Source organism: Syngnathus leptorhynchus, chromosome 16, assembly GCF_054491065.1.
Source record: "Syngnathus leptorhynchus isolate UIUO chromosome 16, UIUO_Slep, whole genome shotgun sequence".
Lineage (NCBI taxonomy): Eukaryota > Metazoa > Chordata > Actinopteri > Syngnathiformes > Syngnathidae > Syngnathus > Syngnathus leptorhynchus.
Genome location: NC_141210.1, coordinates 1,633,478 through 1,655,991, shown reverse-complemented (window position 1 = coordinate 1,655,991; position 22,514 = coordinate 1,633,478). Strand labels below are relative to the sequence as shown.

The window sequence follows — 22,514 nt, the reverse complement described above, 5'->3', positions numbered from 1 at the left end:
ATCGGGGTTTAAACAACCAATACTTTTTAAAGCTTTTTTTTGGTACCAGAGCACTTTCAGTTTTCTTTTGTTTGTCTTTGTTGAATGGTCGACTGTTATATTTTCCTCTTTATGAACAATTTTGGCTAAACAGCTCAGAAAAAAATAAAGCCTGATATTGAACAAAGTACGATTTAAATGCTACAAGCTCTGCCCTAGCTATGCTAATTGTTCTTAGGCTCTCTTTGATAGTTTCTTGTCCCTAAGTTGAGCAGTAACTCATATAACATTGTAGCAAATCTAACATGTTCAAACATAGGCTACGGGAAGAAAACTATCGGACCAAAGCTTGCGTGAGGACAAAAAATCTAAAAGTCTCTGATGACTTGCTACCGGGCAAAAAAGCAGCATGTAACCGGCAGTGAAAGAGTATGAGACAACATGAATTAACACAAGAAACAAACAGCAGGTCTTACTTTTTATTTGCTTGTTAATTCATACCCATAAGGTGTACACATAAAACATAAAACTGGAGTGCCACTGAAATTTGCCAAAGATCAGATATCATCTTAGAAATGGACATCAAGATCTCTCCATAATGGTGGAGCGCTTCACAGTTCAGATGCACAGGGTTCGGTTATCTACCAAAACACGCATGGTAGATGGATTGACAACTTCAAATTGTCTGCGGGTGTGAGTTTGAGCCATCGTTTGCGCGTCCAGTGATTGGTTGAGAACATATGGGAAGTGGGAGGATCGTCATGTCGGTTAGGCCAGAACACCCAGTGAAGTAGGTTTTGGAGAATTTGTCATTGAAGGTCCTTGAAGGCCATCAAAGTTAAAGCAAGCGGCAGAATCAATTCACTGAAGCACCTAATAAAGTTTGAAGTTAGCTCAGGAACTGAAAGTCCAAGATACTTGAACACATCTGCTCAAGCATAGTAAGAAAAATGTAGCCTCCAAAAATACAAAGACTTTATGTCGAATGACATAACGATAGTTTTGGTTGTGCTGCGAATGCGCCTCATTGGAATATTGACAGGTATATTTTGCATTGCATTGTTTGTACAACAATCAATAACAATTGCAGTATCTATTTTAACCAATTAAGTTGTCATTTATGATTATTATTATCCTTCTCTGCTTGTCAAACTATTTGTCATTGTTTTTTAAGATCGGATTCCATTAACATTGTGGTCATCAATTACCCTGTAACCTGACACCGCGTTTAACATTAACTTGACGATTATAGTGACACGGCGCAAACAAGTATGGAACACGAACTAATCGCTCTAATTAGCAGGAGCTCAAAAGCGTGTCGCCCATTATCGTTGACATCATTGAATTCGGCAAACTGACTGAACTGTTGGACTTACAAGTCTTTTTTTTTCTTTCTTTTTTCTGGGATCTTTTTGACAAATGTCGTCCGCTTGAAAACAATTTGAGAAAATTTTCTGCATGACATTCTTATTGAGATGAACGTGTGAACAGGCCAAGAAAGCCATTTGAAAATATGTATTATCCATGTGTGGTTTGTAGCTGGAGGCAGGGAAAGCAAAGTCTTTCCAGCTACTCTTGTAAAGTTGTCTTTCGCTGCTGGGGTTTCCTCTCAGCCGCTGATGTCATCATCTTGTCTCGTTTCCTTTCTTGCAGGCTCCACGAGTGTAAAACTGCCTCCGACTAGTTGATAATGATGACTCAAGCCCATATATTCACCAACATGGGTTTATGTGTCTGTTTGTGGACACTTTTCTGTCTTCACGTGTTTTTTATATAGTAAGACTTTCATGGAAAATTCCATCTAACCATTTTTTTTTTGTCTCTATGCCTCGACCAGGTGGAGACAAAATCAGTTTTGGAATCCCCATTCTGTAAGAACCATTTTCATTTTGTTTTTTAACAGTCAAATCAGTCATGGCTTTGGAAGAAGAAGAAGAAAAAAAAACCTCCACAGGTCACTACAAGTCCCAGTTGGCTCTCCTTGAGATGTTAAGACACATTCCTTTTTGACACCTGGAAGCTGAAGGATCCAACTGAGGAAGATAAATAGACATGGCAAGTGTCGTCTGGGATTCAAGAGCAAGCTTTTAAATGAACGTGGTGTCACTCACTTCTGTGATGGCACATTTGAAGTGAAATGGTCATGTGATTGCACAATAGGAATCAGTGAGCATTTAATAAAAGGAAAGAAAAAAACAAAACAAGTGGTGTTAAATGGGCCATAATATGGAGGAAATGACTTTTTTCATTGGCAGCATGATAAGCAGGTCTGGGTTGAAATTTTTGCTCTATTTAATTGTGCCATGTGACCAGTCCAGGGTGTGACCTTCTTTTCATAGCCATGATACTAATGAGGACCATACGTGAATCTTTTAACCTCAAATGAGATCCGATTTCAAGACCCGATCCGAAATGTATATAGCTGAAATATATTTTGAGCAAGTCATTCAACTTTTTATCAAACTAAAATGTCCTCAATAAGCATGACAATAAATTGGACTAACCTTTGTGTGATCTTCTTTGCCCTCTTATTTTCGTCTCTCCTCATGACGTCCAGCGTTTGTCGCTTTACTTTCGCAACTTTTCCATCTGCAGCTTTGCAAAACGCTTGTCATGTTTTGTCCTCAGATGACGAATCAAGCTCTGGAAATTGCCATCTTGCAGACATTGCAAGGACTTTTCGACAGTCTTCACTTTCAAATAATATTTCCACACTTTTGACAACCTTGCAAGTTTGAATTGGGCCGCTACCGTCAACCGGTATTTTACGACACTTGCCGTAAAGATAAGCACAACCAATCAACTAATGTCGCCGAGCTCCAATCAAGGATCGGGCCAATCCGATCTCGAGATCGGGACATGTTACGTGCACTGATGCATATGATGGGAAAATAAATCCAAGACTTTCAAGTGAATTGAATTCCACTTAAATTGTAAATGTGATTTTTGGGATAGCTTCTTTTCAATGCAGTCTTTTGAAAGGTTAGCCCTTGGGTTTGGTTTGCTTGTTTGTCACGTACACACCCATACCCGATCATACACTCACCTCCTCCCCTTTCCAAGTGTTTACCACATAAAAGAAAATGTGCACGTCTTTCTGTTTCGCTACTGTGTTATTAGATTTGAAAGACTCCAGAGTGTCTGCTCTACTGTCACCTCCCAAAACCTCCAGTGTGTGAATGAGTGTGTGTGTGCGTGCGTGCGTGCGTGTGTGCGTGCGTGTGTGTGTGTGTGTGTGTGTGTGTGTAAGAGTGTGTAAGAAGCAAGTGCATGCAAGACAGTTGACTCTTTTCTCAAGTCCTTCAATAAGCTCACAAGCCAAATCGTAAAATCAAATGTTTTATTTCAAATATGCAGACCGTTGTACCAAATTTGATCCAAAAATATAAATAAAATATTATCCACGTGTCACACAGCAATAAAATATACATTTTCTATCAAAGTGTTTTAGCACCATTTGCCTCTTCTATTTCATATACAAGTATAGGTAAATATCCATTTCAATGATCTGGCCATTATTTTTCTTTCCACACTTGAGGATATTGCAAAGTTACCTTCACAACGCCAACATTGAGATTTGATAAGTAGGGCAAGCAAGAATAAACATTGACCATATGGAGATCTTTTTTATTTATTTATTTGTCCTATTCCATTAAAACTAAATTTAGGAAGGCTTACGGTCAAGTAGTTTTCAATAGGGACGTTTTTGGTGACATTTAGACTTTGTGAACCGCACATTGGTCTGTAATGGCCTGACCTATGAGTAATAAAAGTCTTGTACAGAAACCAATCCAGTAGCACAGAGAAGTTGGCGGCACATGTTGCTCAACTAAAAAGTTAAGCTAATTACAAACCCGTCGCATCCTCATTCCTAAATGACAAAATAATTGCACCCTGAATGACAACTTCTGTAGAAGTCTTAATTGTCAGACCAAATACTTTCTTAGGGTTCGGTAAATGTCATGGCGGAGTTCTTACGTAATGCCGGTGACAATACACCACACCTGGCCTTTCCGTTTCCCTCATAACTCCAAAAAGTTCAAACAACTAAAATCAACCGTGAGATTGAATTGCATGTCAAGTATATAACCTTGGCCCTCCTTCATTCATACCCTCTCACACAAATTTGTCTTTACTTGACGAGTGTCATCACGAGTATCCCGGCCACACGTTCTGCTTGAATGACGACTTTGAAATGAGTCAACAAACAACAGTTAGGAAGAAGGTATAATCATGACGCCCTCTAATTTCTTTCACTTGAGTATCTTGTAGGATCAAGGTTCAACGATTGAATCGAGGCTATTGAGATGTGTTTTCGGTTTGTTTGTTAGATAACATTGCAAATTATTTTCGAATTCAAACAAGTCCAATTCACTTTCTGGCTATATTGGCCATTTATATACTGAAAATAGATACATCTTCTGGGATTGCAATATAACTGTGCCCTGTGAAATGATATATCCCTTAATGATTTAATTGGTTACTTATACATCTTCCAGGGTTGCAGCGATCTCTTATAACTGTGCGCTGTGAAATGATATGTAACTTAATGATTTAATTGGTTACAAAATGATTTTTTCTTTAGTACAGAACAATTCTGACAGGTTGCGGGGTTCCATCCCATTTCCGGGCTTCCTCCTCCAAAAAAAAAAAAAAAATTCAATCTAGAATATCAACAGTAGTCTGTCTATGGCTATAAATGGCTTTAAGCAAATGAATGCAATTGGGAACTTTGGTCATGTTTCAAATGTTCAATATGGAAAGTCCATTTTCATCCTGCTTTAGAGGAAGGCCTGGGTATTTCTGGATGATCCCCAAACTTCCCTCCTGTTTGGGTGGAATGTCTTCAGTATGTTTGGGACTCAGTAAACGGCCCCGATGGGGGCAGATGGCGCCGATGACGACGGGTGGTGGGTAGTGGCAGCCGCCTGCAAAGCTAAATGTGCGTCCTGCTGCTGGTACCAATTCTGGTGCGTGTACTCCTCCATGTAGACAGAGGAGGAATCACCTGAGGGCTGATAGGAATCCTGCCCCCTGCTGGTAGAGCCCAGCATTGTATTATTCTTGAGGCTGCTGTCAGTGTTTGTGTCGTTGCTGCTTGTGTTGTTTGGGGCGTTGTTGCTGCTGCTGCTGCTGCTATTGTTGTTTTCCCACGCAGCCGGAGATGGAGGAGAGTTGCAAGCCATTGAATCGCTCGCCTCTGGGCTTTGCTCCAGCGCAATGTCCCCCAGTGGAAACTCTCCATTCTTGTAGAGTTTCTTGAATTTGGAGCGACGGTTTTGGAACCATATTTTGACCTGAAATTCATGATGACATGTCATGTTGAAGGCTTGTCATAAAACAACAAATAAATTGCAGCGAATTAGATTCATTTTCAGTGAAAGCTTTTAAACTTTGGGAAATGATCATTTCGGCATCATTTGGAAATGGTATATTCAATTGAATGCAGTTATTTATTTGAGAATTGAATTCTTATTATTATTTTAATAGCATTTCAAAATGGCTATGTGTTAATAGAGAACATATGGGAACAACAAAATTGGTCTTTTTCTTTTTTAAAACACAGTAACTAATGCATTCTTCCATTTGACTGTATGTGGACCGCCAGAAGAAAAAAGTAGTTGTTCCATCTGAGGTGTCATTGGTCATTTAACCACTAGGTGACATCCAACTACAATTTCTGCTCAGTCATTTCATGACCTAAAAAAGTCAATCACTTAGCCACAGGAGCCAAAATGAAATAAATTTAACATAGTGTCAGAAAAGTTACAGGACTGGTTTCTCACACACACACACACACACACACACACACAAAAAAAGCAATCCAACCTACACATTATCTCCTTCCGAATAATTAAAAAAAAAAAATAATCCCAAATGTGGGATTTTTATTTGATATCTCTTCGACACTGCCAATAAAAGCTGTTTTTTTATTTTTTTTATTTTTCTGTCTTGCCTCACCTGTGTCTGAGTCAGGCCCAACTGCGCGGCCAGCTCGGCCCTCTCTGGTAGAGCCAAATACTGGGCCGACTGGAATCTCCTCTGTAGGACGGCTAGCTGGTAGCTGGAGTAAATTGTCCGTGGCTTCCGAACCTTCTTGGGCTTCCCGTTTACCATCCGAACCTCCATTTCTGGTTCTTCTTTCACTATAGGAGGAGATACGTTTGGTTAAATGTGACTTCATTTTCAATACCTACACATTTGCCCATGAGAAACTTCTATTTGAGAACACTCCATGTGTCTTCTACTTCGACTCATACAATAAGAGCAGCTCCAAATTGGATTCCGCAAAGCAGAGATATAACAGAAATAGCCATGGCTGCTACAGTCGCTACAGTACATTTCAAAGAAATTCCACCAGCACTCCAAACTTATAATTTTGGTCTGAGTGTCCCCTCGAGCCGGGGCGGGAGATGGAGATTTATTGCTGCTTTTCATGTTGTCTGAAAGACTGCTTCTATACATACGTTGCCTCTATTGCTCTTGCATCACTTTTTCTTTTTTGGGGAGTGGGCAATATTGACGCCAACTGATATAGAAAAAGTTACTTTTGATTGATTTGGCGGTTAGCAAATGACAGTGCTCAACTTTAGAAAAGAATAAAAAAAAATATATACTATTGTGTCCATGTTTAATTTTTTTTGGAACATCATTATCCATTCATGTGAAGCAATAATCTTATTTTGAGATTTGTTTGAATGATTTCTAGGCGATTTGTTATTTGATATGCATTCACGTCATTCATTTGGGGCGTGGCCAAAGGCCTTGCGTGATAAGGTGTCGGTGTTGTTGGATGATTCAAAGGCCAAGGCTGACTGACATGTTGTGACACCTGATGTGCTGCGTGGCTATGAGTTAAAGTGCCCTGGAGCCTTTTCCAGCTGGAATGTCAAAAAAAGTGCACCAATCTGTTGAGTTTGACTTTCTTGAGAAAGACGTTCACACGTCAAATGATGACAGGATGAGGTGAGTTCAAACACGCAAAAGCATTTTGTTTTGCTGACATTGATCGTTAAATTCAGATTCTTATTTAAATAGATTATTTATTTAGTTTCTTTCTTTGACAGGGACTGTCAATGAACTGTAGATGCACCATAATTATTATTATTATTAAATGAGAAAAAATAGGGCGGGTGCAGAATCAGCCACCTAAAAAATCATATCAAAAACTGAATAAATTTGTAAAAAAGAAATCGAGAAGTAGTCATCGATCCACACTTATCCATATTTCGTTAGAGCCTGGACTGGTCATTTGGCAGTTACAGGACACATAGAGACAAAATCATTCACATCTGTAATCACAGTCTTCAAACATAAATGAAAATTCTTAATTAACAATGTCAATATTGTCGGATTCACTGTATAGAACCTGGAATATGTAGACCACTGGCATAAAGGTGTGATCAAATGAAGATGCACGGTATGGTCACTATTATCCAGATTCTCACGGTGATTAGAATTTTGCACAATACTGTCGTCAGAATTCCAAAAACATTTATGTTTCATTGAAAACTATAAATCGACGGACGAACGGATGGATGAAGAATATGAAAGAAACTTCAATTGACAGTTCATACTCGATAGGAGCGTGTGAAAAGAGTTCCGGAAACTACCGCTCTCGCTTCGGCTTTTTACTTTACCACAATTTATTTTCTTTTATGCACACAGACTACACCATGAGCCACTTTGCTCTCATTTCGGTCGAAAAGGAATCTTCAGTGACGCGGAAGACATTATCCTGCTTAAGTGTTTTCAATATTCCTCTCCAGATTTGGGACATCATTGTGATAATTACAAATGGTGGTCCACTGACAATAACTAGTGGACATACATGTATAGTGTAGGTCTCTCCTTAGGTATGTTTTTTTTTTTTTTTCTGCCTTTGGAACCACAGAGCAGTAGGAAAACGAGTCAAAACAGGCCCGAGTCCTATTCAGCAATAAAAATTTGGGCCTGTGGCTTAGCCAGCATCCCCTGCGACCCTGAACAGGGTAAGCGCTGTTGACAATGGATGAGAGGATGAACTTTTTCTTGTTGGAAAAAGTGAAATATTCATAAAAGTCACGCATTTTGATGCATATGTAAAATAATCAACCCCATGAGGAACAATGAGGATTAGGGTTGGCCGGCGTAACAAGCGAGCACCTAGTTAGCGAGCAAGCTAGTCACACACTGCTGTGCCATTTAAGTCAACATATGTTGCAAGTCAGCCAACGAGGTTATGATGGTCACTCTGGCACGAAAAGAACGACCAAGATGATCCCACAAGTGTTCAACAGAGTTGAGGTCAGGATGGCTGGCAGGTCATGCCATCTTCTTTGCTCCCAAATTCTGGAGGTAGTCTCTGACAAAGCCCCACACTGTGGGGGTGAAGGATCTCATTTTGAGATTATGCCTCACATGCTCATAGCCTCCAGCCAAAGATGTTACACTATCCGAGCAGCAATCAGTAGTGTGTTCTCCGTATCTTCTCTAAAATCGTAACCGTATGACCCAAGTGCCAAATGTGCCATCACACAAACTTGGGTTCCAGTCCACATGTTGCTAACAAAACTGGCCTCTGGAAAATGCGAGCAACTGTGGCAGTTTTGGCTCATCCTGCAAAACCTTGTATTGAACTTTGCCTTCAATTTGGGCTCATTTCAAACAATCGGGAAAACATCACCTTGAAGTTTCCATGTCACACAGGCCCCATCTAAATATCCAGATCAGTCAAATGTGGTGTGGCGATTCTTGGAGGAAACACCATTTGGCGCCTGATCGGCTCAAAAACAATGGTAATGACGAAATAAGATGTTTGGTATTGGCAGTGAAGCTTTGGCAATTTGTTATGGACACAACACATATACTCTGCTTTGCTGTTCATCCCACAAACATTTGTTCTTTGATAAAAAAAAAAAAAATGTAACCCCAAATGAACAATAGTTCTTTTTCTTGACTTGATCAATTCCATCAATTTGTTGTCAGATAAGCAGTCATAACAGGCCTCGGAGAGAAATCCTAACTTATTTCCATTGAAACGACACACAAGAATACCACTTCAATGCATGTGCAGTATGACTTGATGCCAAATGTAAAACTTTTTACTTCATTTTACGTCGCACCTTCATTTTGCATTGTTTTGTGCAATAGTAGAACATTTCTTTGGGTCAAATGACAAATCAACGAATCGTGTTATTTAGTCGGGATGGTACTCACTCACCACTATCTGGAAGTGTTGACTGCGTCTCTCTGCTGAAGCCCCCGGGCTCCCTGTACGCCGAGTGCGGGTACGTGTACTCCGTTTTTCCACATGGGAAAGCACCAGCGGGGACCATCCCGTTCAGGTTGTAGTGGCTGTACGCGTAAGGGCTCATGTGTTGAGTCGAGTAAGACTGCTGCGCTGCGTAAAAATCCTGCGAGCCATGGAGCGCGCCATGGCCGCCGTAGAAGCCCATATCCGCTGCGGGTGAAGTCTCCGCCAGGCTCGGGGACGCGCGGAGGTTGGGTTTCTTCTCCTCGAACGCAGGTGATGGTTGCCCGTTCATTGTTCAGGACTTTGACCTTCCACCAAGTGTTCAGTAATGCTAAAGACAAAAGAGACAAGAGTGTGGAGCTGGCGTTCCCAAGTTGTCCACGGTGGCGGCGCCCAGCCCACAAGTGGAGCTCCTAATTACAGGGCGCGCCGAGTTGAGCCAAGCCGGGCAGGAGAGAAGGAGTGGATGGCTTCTTCTCATTGGCTCCCCCTCGCACTCCCAGCCTCTGCCCCCGGGGCCAAGAAGGCACTGCTTGTCGCCTGTCTGACTCCCTTCTTCTCCCCGCAGAAACCTCCAGTGAACCTCTCCCTAAAGCCTTAAAGACACCGAGGCGCACTAGCAACCAACCGATCCAAAAAAACAAACAGGAAAAAAAAGTCACCTGAATATTGCGAGGATCATCTCAAAGTGGGGCAGCCAAAAAGTTTGGACATTTCAAGAGAAAAAAAAATAGCTGGCAAATTTAGGCGAGGAGATTTTTTATTTTTATTTTGTGGCATCCCACCACTGGCAAATCTACAAAGATGGTGATAAGGCATGTTTACGCAGTAGCTTTGCTCCTATTCAAATGTAGATGCTGCTTGTAGACTCACATTGAGAGTCAATCAGGCTTTCTTTACAATCCACCTTTACGTGTGTTGACTTGAGCCCCGGGCGGGCCTCCATCATGCCCTGGAGGGGAGGGGAGGAGAGCCAACCAAACTTTATGCACTGGACCGACCTACAATAAACCCAAAAGTATACGTCTGCAAAAGGTCCCATTGGGATCGTAAAAAAAAAAAGCAAAGACTAGGCTGAATTAATTGGCTGAAAGAGCAAAGCTATGATGGTTCTCATTAACATGATAGGGAATTTTGCTCGGATGGTGTGAAGATTATTTCGGGTCAATAAATGGAACGCTTTGAAACATTTTGGAAAAAAAAGATGCACAGCCAGGTTTTTGTTTGTATTTTATGTAGCTTACCCTGTGTTGTAAATGTTTTTGTGGATGAACATGTACAATTGTTTTACAAATAAATCAAAACATGAAGAAAACAAGATGATTCAATGATTCACTTTTTATACCTTTAAAGTGAAGAAAATGAAGAATTAGTTTGTTCAATACCATTACCTCATCACTAGTCATCATTAGTTTAGCAAAGTAAACATTTCCAATACACACACAAAAAATGATCTTGCTTTCCAGTCAACCACGGAATTAATTTTTCATCAGTTCTGAGAACTTCAGAAATGATGTTGGGTGGAGTCAACCAACTTCTGGAAACTTTGAACTGGTACTCCAGCCCACGATGATTGAACTACATTCCCAATCCCTCAACGTATCTTGGTTTTGCATCACACATTTTCTATTGCATTAAGTCTGTGGATTGGGCTGGCCACGCCATACTGCTAATCTCGTAGGTCTGGACCCAAGATGCTTCTTTGGGCCCATTGTCTTTCAAGGCCATTTCTTTTTTTTGTTGTTGTTGAAGGCAACAAGACCATGTATTCAAAGTAATCCCCATCTGGCATGCAATAAATAGACTCAAAACAAGACACAGCACCCGGACACATTATCTTGCATTTATCAGTGCACAAAATGTTACAGAACTTCTCTGAAGGTCAGTGCAATGTATTACCTTCCCTTAAGTGTCTTTGAGAAATGCAGAAGAATCGTGGAATGTATCTAGTTCAATCGATCTGAGCTGGAATGCCAAGAGTTGCAATTTAAATCCAAACGGTAACTTCTCATTTAAAAGCATTAGAAAGTATGTTGAAATGTCAATTGTCCCCAAACAGCATTTTATTTGGAACTTTTATGTATGGTAACCATCCAATCCCTGCAAAATACATTTTCAGGAATGTACAATATGATTTTCTCTGTAACCTTTTTTCTTCTACACAATCACTCTAAACATTTCCTAATGCTCATACGCCAGAACACTGAAAGCACTTGGTGCTCTCACTAGTGAGCTTTCCATGATTCTTGCATCTTACAAAAAAAATGAGACCTTCTAATTACATGGGTGAAGTTTATGAACAGCAGATCTTGGCAATGTTCTGTACAAAGAGGAGGTTAGATGCGGGTGAATGGCACAACAGTAACACTTTGGGTCTTCTGCGGAACGCTTTGAAAGAAACAGCGCTGATATAATCCCCATAATGCCCTGATACTGTTTGGGGGGGGGGGGGGGGGGCAGACCTGACATATTTTACAGTACAAATGAGGATACAATCAAAACTTTGGGTCCAAAGTCTTAGCCCGAAAAAGTAGCAAGTCCTAAAGATAAATGATGAATGGGAAAAGAAATTAGGTAGAACACAATCTCAAAAGTTTGCCTCTATCTGATCATGTTTTGATGTTGATTTTACAAGTGTATACATGTGGTTAGTGTATTTTCGATTTGATTTCACAAGATTCCCTGATGGCCAGTGCAGAGAATAAGAGGAAACTCATCCCGTCGCAGTGTCTAGATTTCTCCAGTGGGTGGCGCACTTTATGTTCCCTACCAGAAGAAGAGAGACCAAAGAGTTGTGCCCATTCCCTCTGAAGTGTCTCTACAGGTTCATCAAATGTTTTGAAAGTCCTTGTAGCCCAACCCACTCCCTTCATCCATCCATCCAGGGGGTTAAAGTCAGAGGCATGGACGGAGGTCTGACTGGCCTGCGACGTTCCGTACGGGAGGACTGCTGATTTTTTTTCCCCTCTCTGCTCAGGAAAATAAGAGTCAGACCTGGAGTGAATACAGTTTTAGTTGTATATTAAGACATTTTGGATTCAGATCAAAAGCTCACAAGTCCAGCTTTTGTTTCATCGTATTAACTTAGCAACTCAAGTGCCGAGCCCTTTTTGCCTGGCTGTGTTTCTTCAAGTCTCCAAAAAAAATCCTGTTTATTTCTCTGTGGGACTACAAAAGAAATAAAACAATGATTTTCATGCGTGAGCGATTAAAGGGTGGAGCGTGAGCCAAGGGTAAACCATGACATTGTGGGCCACTTGTGGATCACTGGATGTTTCCGCCATTTCATGTTTTTTTGATATGTTATAATGTTGGAAATACATCCAGATGTACACGGTGGGTTTTGTGGCTTTTGGCAGAGGTCTCCGGACTGCCTTCTAATTGCTGTTGTGTCTTGTCTCTGTTTGGAACCTTAAGCGCCACCCAAAACTGAAAAGCTTGGCAGCAGAATTGGCTTTGAAGTGGACTTCAGTTTTTTTTTTTTTGTCTATTTGTCTTTGGAATTGCAAAGATCCATGGTCTGACTTCATCTTAACTGGCAAGACTAGCAATTTACTGATCTTGTTTTAAAAGGACAAATACAACATTGATTATTGAAGACCCGAATAAAATAAAAATAAAAAAAATACACTCAGGATAAATGAGTCGAAAAGACTGACCTTATGTTAGCTTCTTGGCTTTGTTGTAAAGTGAGTCCACCACCTTGCTCATGTTCTGAATGGTCTCCAGGGCTGTCTCGTATGTCTTGTCAACCACAGGCTCATCGAAGACGATGAGCACACCTTCGCCCTGGTCTAAAATACCTGTCAGCATTATTGGCGGGATGGACAAAAGAAGCAGGGTGGGTTAAAAAAAAAAAAAAAAAAAAAAAGTAATAAAGTTGGTTTGTTTTCATGTCAGCATTTTGCATCTTCATATTACAAATAATATTACACAGAGTCAAAACCAATGTCATTAAAGATTGGCTTCTGTAAACATACCGTGAAATTTTTGGTCCAGAATCATCTGTGATAATTTCCTCTCAACATCACCCTGAAAGAAAGACACACCTGGGATTCTCAATATTACGCTGCATATACAAAAACAAATAAACACACTCCATGAAATGAACGAATGGAAAAAAACAAACAAATGAGCAACGCATACCTTGGACAGTTTGATGATGGAGGAAATGTGTGCCATCTGGAAAAGAAAAAAATTGTATAAAGTCTACAGAACAAAGTCAGAATTTACTGCAGCACTTACTTGGACCCTGGAGAAAGGCTCAATGACCCTGATGAGGTTCTGCTCGAGCAGGTTGTCATAAAGTTTGGTCAGATGTGTTCGGATGATGGGGTCGTCCCTCAGTTCCACTTTATACTCTGTCAGTGCCTGAGCAAGGACAAAGAGCAGATCAGTCACAGATTGACCACACGAGTTTCACTTCAGTCTACAAACCTTTTCAAAGTCAGATAGCGAGCGATTCTTGCTGGCTTGTGCTACACTTTTCAGGGAATCCGTCTGTAGTATAAAATTGGGAATTTTGTTACACGTTTCGACAATATCGACTATATCGAAACGCATCTTACCTGTCTTCCAGTGTAGCGCAGAACGAGCTTGCCGCTGATGAGGGCCTGGACATCCTCTGGTCTGAAACAACAAGAAGTTTTTCAAAGTTGGGATCCTCGTGGTGGTGAGGAATTATAAAAGCAAAGGCTTTGTTTTAACCAGTAGCTACATTATTGGAGATGATTTCAAAAGGTATAGTACCTAGTAAGACTTACGCATTGAGCATGATTTTGCAGAGCAGCATATATTTGAGAACTGTGATGGCTCGAGGACTGTCAATTGAGTTGTAGCCCTCAAAAGCCTCATAGAAGTAAGAGTAAGCTGTCTTCCAGTCTTTTTCCTCTGCTGCATGGATGATCCCTGAAATCACACATGGTAACGTCAGGTCATCTTGGATGATAAATAGAATGAAACTTTTGATATCACCCAACTGTTTTTTTTTTTTGCTTCTTACCTGATTGCATGTCTAAAGCAGCTTGTAATTTTGGTGGGCAGTAGATGGCATTGGCCGTCGTCCTGGCTGAAGTGAGGGCGGCACGAGCTTTGGGTAGGTTACACAGGGCGTGATACGTTTTACTCTCGAGCAGCTGCACTTCCACCAGCAGGGCTTTGTCATCCATCTTTTTCAACTCCTGTAGTAACTGCGAGCCTGGAGGTGGAAATAAACGTGCAACAAATACTTTTAATGATAAACATGTTGGAGTCAATATATTGCAGTACACCACAAAAAAGGTTTTGGACACTCACCGAGTTGTAGAGCTTCCAGGTAACATTTTGTGTCAAAATATAGTGAGATAAGTCGAGCCTAAGGACAAAGCAGGATAAAAGTCTCACAGCGCCCATGTGGAATTGTGGCTGTTCAAAAACGATCATTATTATCAGAACATTTCTCACCTCTAGGGCCTGTCTGAGAAAAGTTCTCTTTTCAGCCTTGGCCCATTCTATGCACTCCAGGCAGAGTTCGACTTCATGACCAGTGGCTGCCTCCATATCCAGAAACAGGTCCAGCAGGGAGCGGACCAGTCGGGCTGCTTTGGCTTTAGAGATGGAGTTGAGGAATGGCCGCACATATGTCAACAGACCACCGAGCTCTGACAGAAAAGGGAAAAAAGATTGATTGGTACAAGTACAGCTTAGGGTTAAAAAACAGCTATTGGCTCTAAAATATTTGAGCTGGCATGAAACATATGATCAAAACAATGGTGTGGTCTAAACAAAGAGTTTTTGTGTTTACCTTCAGCCTGTCCTGTCTTGGCCAGCAGTCCGCCCAGCTCCAGGATGCTCTGCTCTTTAACGCGCACAGCCTCTTCATCGCTGTCCTGAATGTCCCGCTTTACTGCAACACACAAATTTCAATCGATATGAAGACGTTGAATTCAAATATTCTCGATTCACCGTGATGTTTGACTGCTGGGATAGATGGATGGAAGATAATAAAAACACTAGGGGGGGAAAAAAACATGACAACTGCTTGGTAAATCCTGATAAAGATAAGCAATTGGAGTGGAACAAAACAGGGTGTTATGAACGCACTTTTAACACTGCTTTCATTGTTCATCGACGACTTTCTCCAACTGTCATCCAAGTTCCTGTCAAATGCACGCAAGCCGGCTTAGCCAAGCTAGCATTAGCGTAAGTCATCATTTTACCGGGATGGTGCTAGCCGGCTAGCTCGCCGCTGCTGACTCACTGTATAAGCAACGGGGAGACGAGATCGTCAGTGAACATCTGCTAACTAGCTAACAACAAAGATTTTGAATTGAATAGTTCGATGAGTTTGCTGTTGGGAAGCTTAAGAAGACTAATACCAATACGGACTTTAATTAGCAGTGTCAGGCTTTTTCGGGTATATTTACCTATTGAATGCAAGATATCGATGGAGGCGTTCCGATCCGTTACAAGAAGAGACTGCGCTCTCTGAAACTCAGCCACTGCTACGGCTGCCATCTTTCTTGTACCTGCCGCACCGCTCCGCTCCGCTCCGGTCCGCTCCGCTTGTTAGATTTCCACCGGCCGGAACAATGCTGCTCCTAACAGGACGCGTATGGTACTTCTTTTCACAAAACAAACCATGCATCATCATCCTTCGAATACCGATGCAATATTTTTATTCATTAGTCATTATTAAATGAGATGTCACAATCAGTCTTTTAGTTGTAAACATTTGTTTTTAGTTTAGACATCACTGGTTTAATCTATGGCAATTAAGATTAATGGATGGCAAAAATAAAACCATCAAAAAACAAAATAGTGACATACATTTTAGGAATTTCAAAACCAATTATGTCTCACAGTTTATTGCCTCAAAAAAAGTACTGAACATACATCTATTCAACAAAGGGAATATATCTAAAATTCCCCAACATAGACTTTACATAAAGGTGTTATAGGACGTTTTGTGAACCTTTTAACAATAGAAAAACGTTTGGATTAAATATAAAAATAACCTTTATTCAAACAAATATTTTCATATTCATAAATACAAATGATTTTTTTTATGCTGTTCCAAGTCATAGGATGATGGAGAGATAGTCACAAACCTGAAAGCAGAGTCAAGAGAAACTGTACATCAGTTAAATGGGAGAGTGAGTTAAACTACAAATGGGTAGGAAAAAATGGAAAGAAGAATTTTGGAACTAAGTGTTGTACCTTGCAACTTATTAGCAGGTTGGAAGAGGCATCTGCATTTGATGCTAATGAAAACAAAGGATTGGAGGAGCAGCCTTCCATGTGCTCTGTAACTTTGGATTCCAGAAGTTGCCGTACGACTTCTGCGGTAATATTCTTCATCTAATGACATCATAACACAATTTCAACAAAAGATGATCACATTTCATCTTCTAGACACACCAACCCATGTCTTAATCTGTTCTCACATCTTTACAATTTGGTAATAATCTATTGACCAAACATTTGGGGACTTTTAAAATGTGTATATATACACACACATACCTTTGTATTTATGTACAGTCCACATGGACAGGAAATGAAATGACTGTTGATGTTCAAGTTGCTCCTAGCAAACACAAGAGAAGGGTGAGTCCTCAACAACTCAAATATTTAACAAGCACAATCGTATTTGACTTACATATGGCACATGGGACAAATAACGTGAGCCACTTCCATTCCTTCCACAACAGATGATATGTACTGCTGCTCAAATTGTTGGTTTCTCTCATACTCTTCAATAATAGACATTTCTGAAGTATTCATGGGAAACATAGTGTTTAGGAATACATTCAGTATGCAGTTTTTAACTGTTAATCATTTGGGCCATTCTAAGTGTGCAAGACATTACCATAGGACAGAAGCTCCTGCTGGATCTCCTCTAAAACTGCCAGTTCATCATGGTCCTTCATAACGTTGTACAACTGTTTGGAAAGAGGTCACCGTTTCATGATTGATTGATTGATAGCATACCTCTGTGATTGCATACCTCTGCCATTCCCTTTGGATCCCATAAGGACGGTAAATCCCGATCTTCGGACTGCAGCGCGCTCCATTCCTCTTCCATGACCTCCTGTACCACGAAGGAGGTCGCGGGGCCACTGCATTTGGAGCCCTCACCCATCTTGCGATATCGGTCAAGCAATCTCGATCGGCTACCCTTGAGCCTCTCTACGCATCGCTGTAAAAAAAATAAAAAAAATAATAGAGAGTGAAGATAAGTGAATACCTTATGTTTACCCTGGAATTCTTAATGCACGCCACCTTGCGGTATGTTTCTTTCCACGGCGGGGTTGTTCCTTTATAAAGCGAGCGATGTCTCTGCGAAGACTCCATTTCATAAAGATGAATTCAACGTGAATTGCTGGCTTGTCTTGTAAGTTGTCACTCGGACAAGACTCCTGCAATAACAACTCAGAAACGGTTTTAATACTGCACATTGACCCGGATGTGAATGTGTACCGCCGCGCATTGCATTGTGGGATACGAAGTTCCTTCCCAGACGAAAGAAAAGTAAGCGTTTTAGTCATCCCTGTAAAGAAAGTCAAGTGAAAATAAATGAAGAGCACATATTTTTACACGCATACAAACATTTTTTCATATTTAAAATGGCATTTTTGTCACACCTGGTTGGTCCTATATATTTAGCTCCTCAGTTGGAATGCTGAAAAAAATTGCCCACCTGCAGCATTTAAATTGCCCATATAGAATATGTTTGTTAAAAAAATATATGACTATCACAGGAAGCCATCAACAAAATTATACCAATAAAAGTTGATGTAAAATTCATTTGATCCAAGTTGTCATTAGCGAATGAAATAAACCTTGCACTCATCTCCCAGGTTTATCCATCACTCTTGCCGCCTCTCCTCCTCCTCCTCCTCCTCCTCCTCCTCCTCCTCCTCCTCCTCCTCCTCCTCCTCCTCCTCCTCCTCCTCCTCCTCCTCCTCCGCAGTTGTCATCTGCTCGGCTGTGTCAGCACCCCGGACAGCGAATGGGTTGTGATAGGCCGGAGGCAGTGGACTGCCAATGACTTAATCCGCCTGCCTGCAACACAGACGGCAAGTCGGCGACGATGATGGAAGAGTAGCTGCAGCCAGAGCAGCATCCTTTCTCTGGCCAATCAAAAGACGGCATTTCCCTCCTCCATCCAACCCGAATAACTATAGACTCCCGCATCCCCCCTCGCTCTCCCTGTCTCTCTCTCTCTCCAAGGTTTTCATCACCAAGGGTAGACACTGATATCTATTTTTGGAATTTGTAGAGGCCATTGACTCCTTTGTTTTTTGAGTGTTTCACGCATTTTTATTTTATTTTCCAATTTAATTTTGGTTTTACGCTCCGTCCGCAATATTATGTATTTGATGTGTCTGGTCAATTAAAAACCGAGGCAGTGTCGATTTTCGGGTATCAATGGACGACATTTTCCAACGTGCTTCCCAGCACATCTCGCTATTCTGTTTCGTGCATTTCATTGAGCACAACGGCAAGTTTCCGTTTTAGAGATGAAATTAGGGGGGAACGGTAGTCCCCGGGGACGAGAGTATTTCGGCCTGTAGCGTGGGGCTTTTCACGGAACGGATCACGGCGATTTGCGTGGAAACTAAACAGGACGTCTGGGATTTCTACAAGGCTCCATGGATCGAGCGAGAAGTGTCAATTAGTTATCAGGTAGGAAATCGGAACGATTTATTTTTCATCACAATGCAACAGCTTATTAACATAACAAATGATCGACCCGTCATTCTACAATTCAAAATGCAGGCTGTTTTATGTATCGTACATAAAATGCGTCTGTAGGTTTCTTCTCTGTCAGAAATGCGCATGAAGGCAAATCCCCGCAATCATTTCTTGCGGGGCTATTATCTTCCACATTATGGATGTATGACACAACGTGAGGTGGGGTTGTCTTGTTTTCTAGGCTTCCATTTTGAAGCTAAGATGGATGCTTGCGCACATTTTCTTCACATGCCTCCGTGGCCTAGCTTGATTCTTATATAATACCGATAAGTACTGCAGGCCAGTGCTATGGCGAACGGAGCCACCATAGATAGCATAGTCGCCAGTCCAACAGACAACCATTTCCTTTCACATTTGCACGTCATTGATTGGGATGGAAAATTGAATCCGTAAAGCCATTATCTATCTTTAGTCTGCAATGACCAAAAGCCATAATATATATATTTTTTTGTGAATTGTTCATGTACTTGCAGTGCAGCACAGTGTTCTAGATTTGCACGTCTGAGGTCCTGCAAGGTTTCCATCTCGGCTGAGGCCATTCTGTTTTTAAATTGACAAAGGACCATATATAGTACAAAAGGACCTTATAAATTAATATAAGAAGATATCAAAATTACAATGCACAAATTACACTCACATCGTTCACTGCGACTATCTCATTTGAATAAAGAGCATGCAGGGTATTCCTTTTTCTTGATTATTGTGGAGAAGCTGGAGGCTGCTCAGTTGTCATGGTAACTATGAGACTGTGAATCCCAGTGGAAAGCTCTGTCTATTGTAGGGAGCCAGTCTGCACTAAATATTGGAAATTCACATCTCAGAGCAGATTGTTTTTTTTGTCAGGGTTTTAATATGTATTTATTTTATGTATTGTAAATGCCTCATCATCGAAATTTCCGCTCACAGATTCACCGAGGTGAGACACTTTGGTTCTTCTCCAAACAAGGAGGTTCCTCATCGCTGCTCCACACCACCAGTGCTCTGTCGCTCTGCTGACCCTCGGCCAGGCACCATGGGTACAGTGCTGTCTCTTTCCCCCAGCTACCGTAAGGCAGCCCTGTTTGAGGACGGCCCACCCACAGTGGGTCACTACACAGCAGTCCAGAACAGCAAGAATGCAAAGGATGCTACGGCAGCTGCCGCCAAATCCCTCAAACGCCCCTCCATCATCAGTGTGTTGCCATGGAAACGAATTGTGGCCGTATCAGCCAAGAGGAAAGGATCCAAGAAACTGCAGTCAGACGGGGGCGACGGCGGGAAAGGATGCTCGCCGGACGCCGATGACGTCATCACCTCCAATTCGGCTTCGAACAGCTTGAAGCTGAAGAAATCTCAGTCCTGTGCAAATCTTTCCTCTTACTCTTCCAGCCAGGATCCCTCAGCCACCACCTTGACTACCTCCTCTCACCTCCCCACCTCCAAGACCCTCATTAATGTAGCTACAGTCGCTGCGAAAAAGAATTCCCTAACTGGCTCCGGGATCCAGCCCTCCACTGCGGTTGGTACGCCAAAGCGTGTCATTGTTCAGGTACCGGACGATTTCTCCAATATTTCAAAACCGAGAACCACTGCGGAAGGGGAGAGAGTTGGCCGTGGTCCTAGTAAACTTTGACCTAAATCATTTGTATGCTAACCAAATGCTATGCTAATAGATCAATAACCCGATGACCGAAATCATTTGTCTGCTACAAGAAGCTATGCTAACCAAATGCTATGCTAATAAATCAATAACCCAGTGACCTAAATCATTTGTATGCCACAACTAGCCATGCCAACCAAATGCTACGCTAATAAATCAATGACTAGATTTAGCCATACCTAAATTGTTGTCTTCCCTTTCCTCCCGTCCTGGTCCGATCCCTCAGGCCTCCACCAGTGAGCTGATGCGCAGCCTGGGAGAATTCCTGTGCCGTCGTTGTTATCGTCTAAAGCGTCTCTCGCCGACCGACCCCGTGCTGTGGCTGCGCAGCGTGGACCGCTCCCTCCTCCTTCAGGGTTGGCAGGATCAGGGCTTCATAACTCCGGCCAACGTGGTCTTCCTCTACATGTTGTGCCGCGACGTGGTCTCCGCCGAGGTAGCCTCGGAACGTGAGCTGCAGGCCTCGCTGCTCACGTGCCTCTACCTGTCCTACTCCTACATGGGCAACGAGATCTCCTACCCCTTGAAGCCCTTCTTGGTGGAGGCCGAGAAGGAGGCCTTCTGGGACCGCTGCTTGGAGATCATCAACCGCATGAGCGGCAAGATGCTCCAGATCAACACCGACCCGCACTTCTTCACCCAGGTGTTTGCTGACCTGAAGAATGAGAGCAAGAAAGAAGAGGAGAAGACCAAACTCTTTATAGGTCTTGACCGATAAAAGGATAAAAGTTGGATGTGGGAACTAAGATGTGATAAAGACAGGTGGACTACTGTAAAGCTACTTTGATAAAATGGTGTTGTCTGGCGTCTCCAACGTACCAGTCGGTTGTTAAGAACGAGGAGGCATCCCCCCCAAAAATCTTGCCCGGTGTGTTGAACCTATTTTGACTATTATTGTTATTGTAATACCCGCTTAGTGGATTTAATTGTCTCTGATGACTTCTGTGATCGTTTGGGATCCATCATTTTTAATGTCTATTTTTGGGCCAAAATAATCGCTAAATTTGTTGTTGGAAAGAAAAAAGAAATGGCGCTTGGTGATCCTGTTGAAGAGTCACTGATGGTGTTTTTGTTTCAAGTTAGAAACGCCAGACAACATTCATTTATATAAGTATGGATGATGAATATAAACATACGAGATATTGATACCACATTGCATGAGGTCACGTCATACGGTATGTCATTGCACATGACCACCTGCTTACTGCCAACTCCACTTAACCTTATTCCGATTTTCATGCATTATAAGCTTATTGCACTCATCAACACTGGCTGTTGAAACTTTAAAATGCATACGATCAAAACCCATATGAAATAGTTGTGGCATTATTCAGAAGGTACAGTTTTGGTTTCTTTTTTCATACCAAATTTGGTGTGCACACGAGATTTGGTCAGAAATATGGCCCAGCAGTAGATGTTTACATAAATACATGTAAGAAAATGCAATAGAACCCTCTGATGCATATCAGGTTGGGGTTTTATATAATAACTCCCCATCCTCCTGCACTTTCGCCAAATACGCTGTTTTGAATGACAACAGGAAAGAAAGGGTTTGAATTGTTTTTTTACAAAAAGTGTGAAAGTCAAAAAAAGTCTCGCAAACCACCGGCTTGTTTGAGCGACAGTTAAGACTTGTCTGAAGTCAAAAACGTGACCTCTTTTTCCCAAATGCTGCTACCACTTGATTGGATCTTATTGGAAATGACCAATGACCCTACTTTAATCCATTGATTGATATGAATGCAAATCCAATTCAAATATTCTATATTACTTTCGAAGAGATGGTATGTGTGCAAATTGCTGTGTTGATGACACGCTGTATGAAAACAATTCAGTCATACCATTTACTCACCATAGTGTCTCTCAATAATAAGATAGCCAAAATGTGAAGCCATCATTATTTCATCGCTTTTTATACAATTTATG

The 22,514-nt window shown here is 41.6% G+C and overlaps 4 protein-coding genes across 5 annotated transcripts; 1 reads left to right on the top strand and 3 right to left on the bottom strand.

Annotated features, from left to right (window-relative positions):
- Positions 1-3,350: 3,350 nt before the first annotated feature.
- Positions 3,351-9,642, bottom strand: LOC147043902 (homeobox protein Dlx3b-like). The gene is made up of 3 exons (XM_085933983.1): positions 9,182-9,642; positions 5,941-6,125; positions 3,351-5,276 (listed from the first exon to the last, which is right to left on the bottom strand). The coding sequence occupies exons 1-3, from the start codon at positions 9,504-9,506 to the stop codon at positions 4,842-4,844; spliced, it is 945 nt and encodes a 314-aa protein (XP_085790109.1). The 5' UTR covers positions 9,507-9,642; the 3' UTR covers positions 3,351-4,841.
- Positions 9,643-11,043: 1,401 nt separating this feature from the next.
- LOC147043901 (26S proteasome non-ATPase regulatory subunit 11A-like) lies at positions 11,044-15,801 on the bottom strand. Of its 2 annotated transcripts, none has more exons than XM_085934596.1 (13): positions 15,619-15,801; positions 14,997-15,098; positions 14,657-14,853; positions 14,510-14,567; positions 14,217-14,411; positions 13,978-14,122; positions 13,783-13,843; positions 13,652-13,714; positions 13,460-13,585; positions 13,361-13,396; positions 13,195-13,246; positions 12,874-13,017; positions 11,044-12,208 (listed from the first exon to the last, which is right to left on the bottom strand). In XM_085934596.1, exons 1-12 carry the CDS (start codon positions 15,707-15,709, stop codon positions 12,875-12,877), a joined length of 1,269 nt encoding a protein of 422 aa, XP_085790722.1. In that variant the 5' UTR covers positions 15,710-15,801; the 3' UTR covers positions 11,044-12,208; position 12,874. The 2 variants fall into 2 exon arrangements, with proteins under 2 accessions (XP_085790722.1, XP_085790724.1); XM_085934598.1 differs by having other exon boundaries at positions 11,044-12,183.
- Positions 15,802-16,192: 391 nt separating this feature from the next.
- Positions 16,193-17,661, bottom strand: rpain (RPA interacting protein). The gene is made up of 7 exons (XM_085934124.1): positions 17,474-17,661; positions 17,199-17,390; positions 17,061-17,133; positions 16,851-16,962; positions 16,715-16,778; positions 16,412-16,552; positions 16,193-16,302 (listed from the first exon to the last, which is right to left on the bottom strand). Exons 1-7 carry the CDS (start codon positions 17,543-17,545, stop codon positions 16,273-16,275), a joined length of 684 nt encoding a protein of 227 aa, XP_085790250.1. The 5' UTR covers positions 17,546-17,661; the 3' UTR covers positions 16,193-16,272.
- Positions 17,662-19,961: 2,300 nt separating this feature from the next.
- On the top strand, positions 19,962-21,306 carry LOC147043899 (cyclin-dependent kinase 5 activator 1-like). Its single transcript, XM_085934261.1, has 2 exons — positions 19,962-20,477; positions 20,815-21,306. The coding sequence occupies exons 1-2, from the start codon at positions 19,962-19,964 to the stop codon at positions 21,304-21,306; spliced, it is 1,008 nt and encodes a 335-aa protein (XP_085790387.1).
- Positions 21,307-22,514: the final 1,208 nt, after the last annotated feature.

Bases quoted from the DNA above. Each gene is read 5' to 3' on its own strand.
- rpain (XM_085934124.1), bottom strand. From the start codon at position 17,545: ATGGAGTCTTCGCAGAGACATCGCTCGCTTTATAAAGGAACAACCCCG. The intron at 16,779-16,850 runs GTAAGTCAAATA...TGTGTTTGCTAG, and splicing joins ATTTGTCCCATGTGCCATAT to GAGCAACTTGAACATCAACA. The intron at 16,303-16,411 runs GTACAACACTTA...CTCTGCTTTCAG, and splicing joins ACCTGCTAATAAGTTGCAAG to GTTTGTGACTATCTCTCCAT.
- LOC147043902 (XM_085933983.1), bottom strand. From the start codon at position 9,506: ATGAACGGGCAACCATCACCTGCGTTCGAGGAGAAGAAACCCAACCTC. The intron at 6,126-9,181 runs GTGAGTGAGTAC...CTCCTCCTATAG, and splicing joins GTCAACACTTCCAGATAGTG to TGAAAGAAGAACCAGAAATG. The intron at 5,277-5,940 runs GTGAGGCAAGAC...CATGAATTTCAG, and splicing joins TGGGCCTGACTCAGACACAG to GTCAAAATATGGTTCCAAAA.
- LOC147043901 (XM_085934596.1), bottom strand. From the start codon at position 15,709: ATGGCAGCCGTAGCAGTGGCTGAGTTTCAGAGAGCGCAGTCTCTTCTT. The intron at 14,854-14,996 runs GTAAACACAAAA...CTTTTCTGTCAG, and splicing joins CAAGACAGGACAGGCTGAAG to AGCTCGGTGGTCTGTTGACA. The intron at 14,568-14,656 runs GTGAGAAATGTT...CTTTGTCCTTAG, and splicing joins TTCTCAGACAGGCCCTAGAG to GCTCGACTTATCTCACTATA.
- LOC147043899 (XM_085934261.1), top strand. From the start codon at position 19,962: ATGGGTACAGTGCTGTCTCTTTCCCCCAGCTACCGTAAGGCAGCCCTG. The intron at 20,478-20,814 runs GTACCGGACGAT...CCGATCCCTCAG, and splicing joins CAAAGCGTGTCATTGTTCAG to GCCTCCACCAGTGAGCTGAT.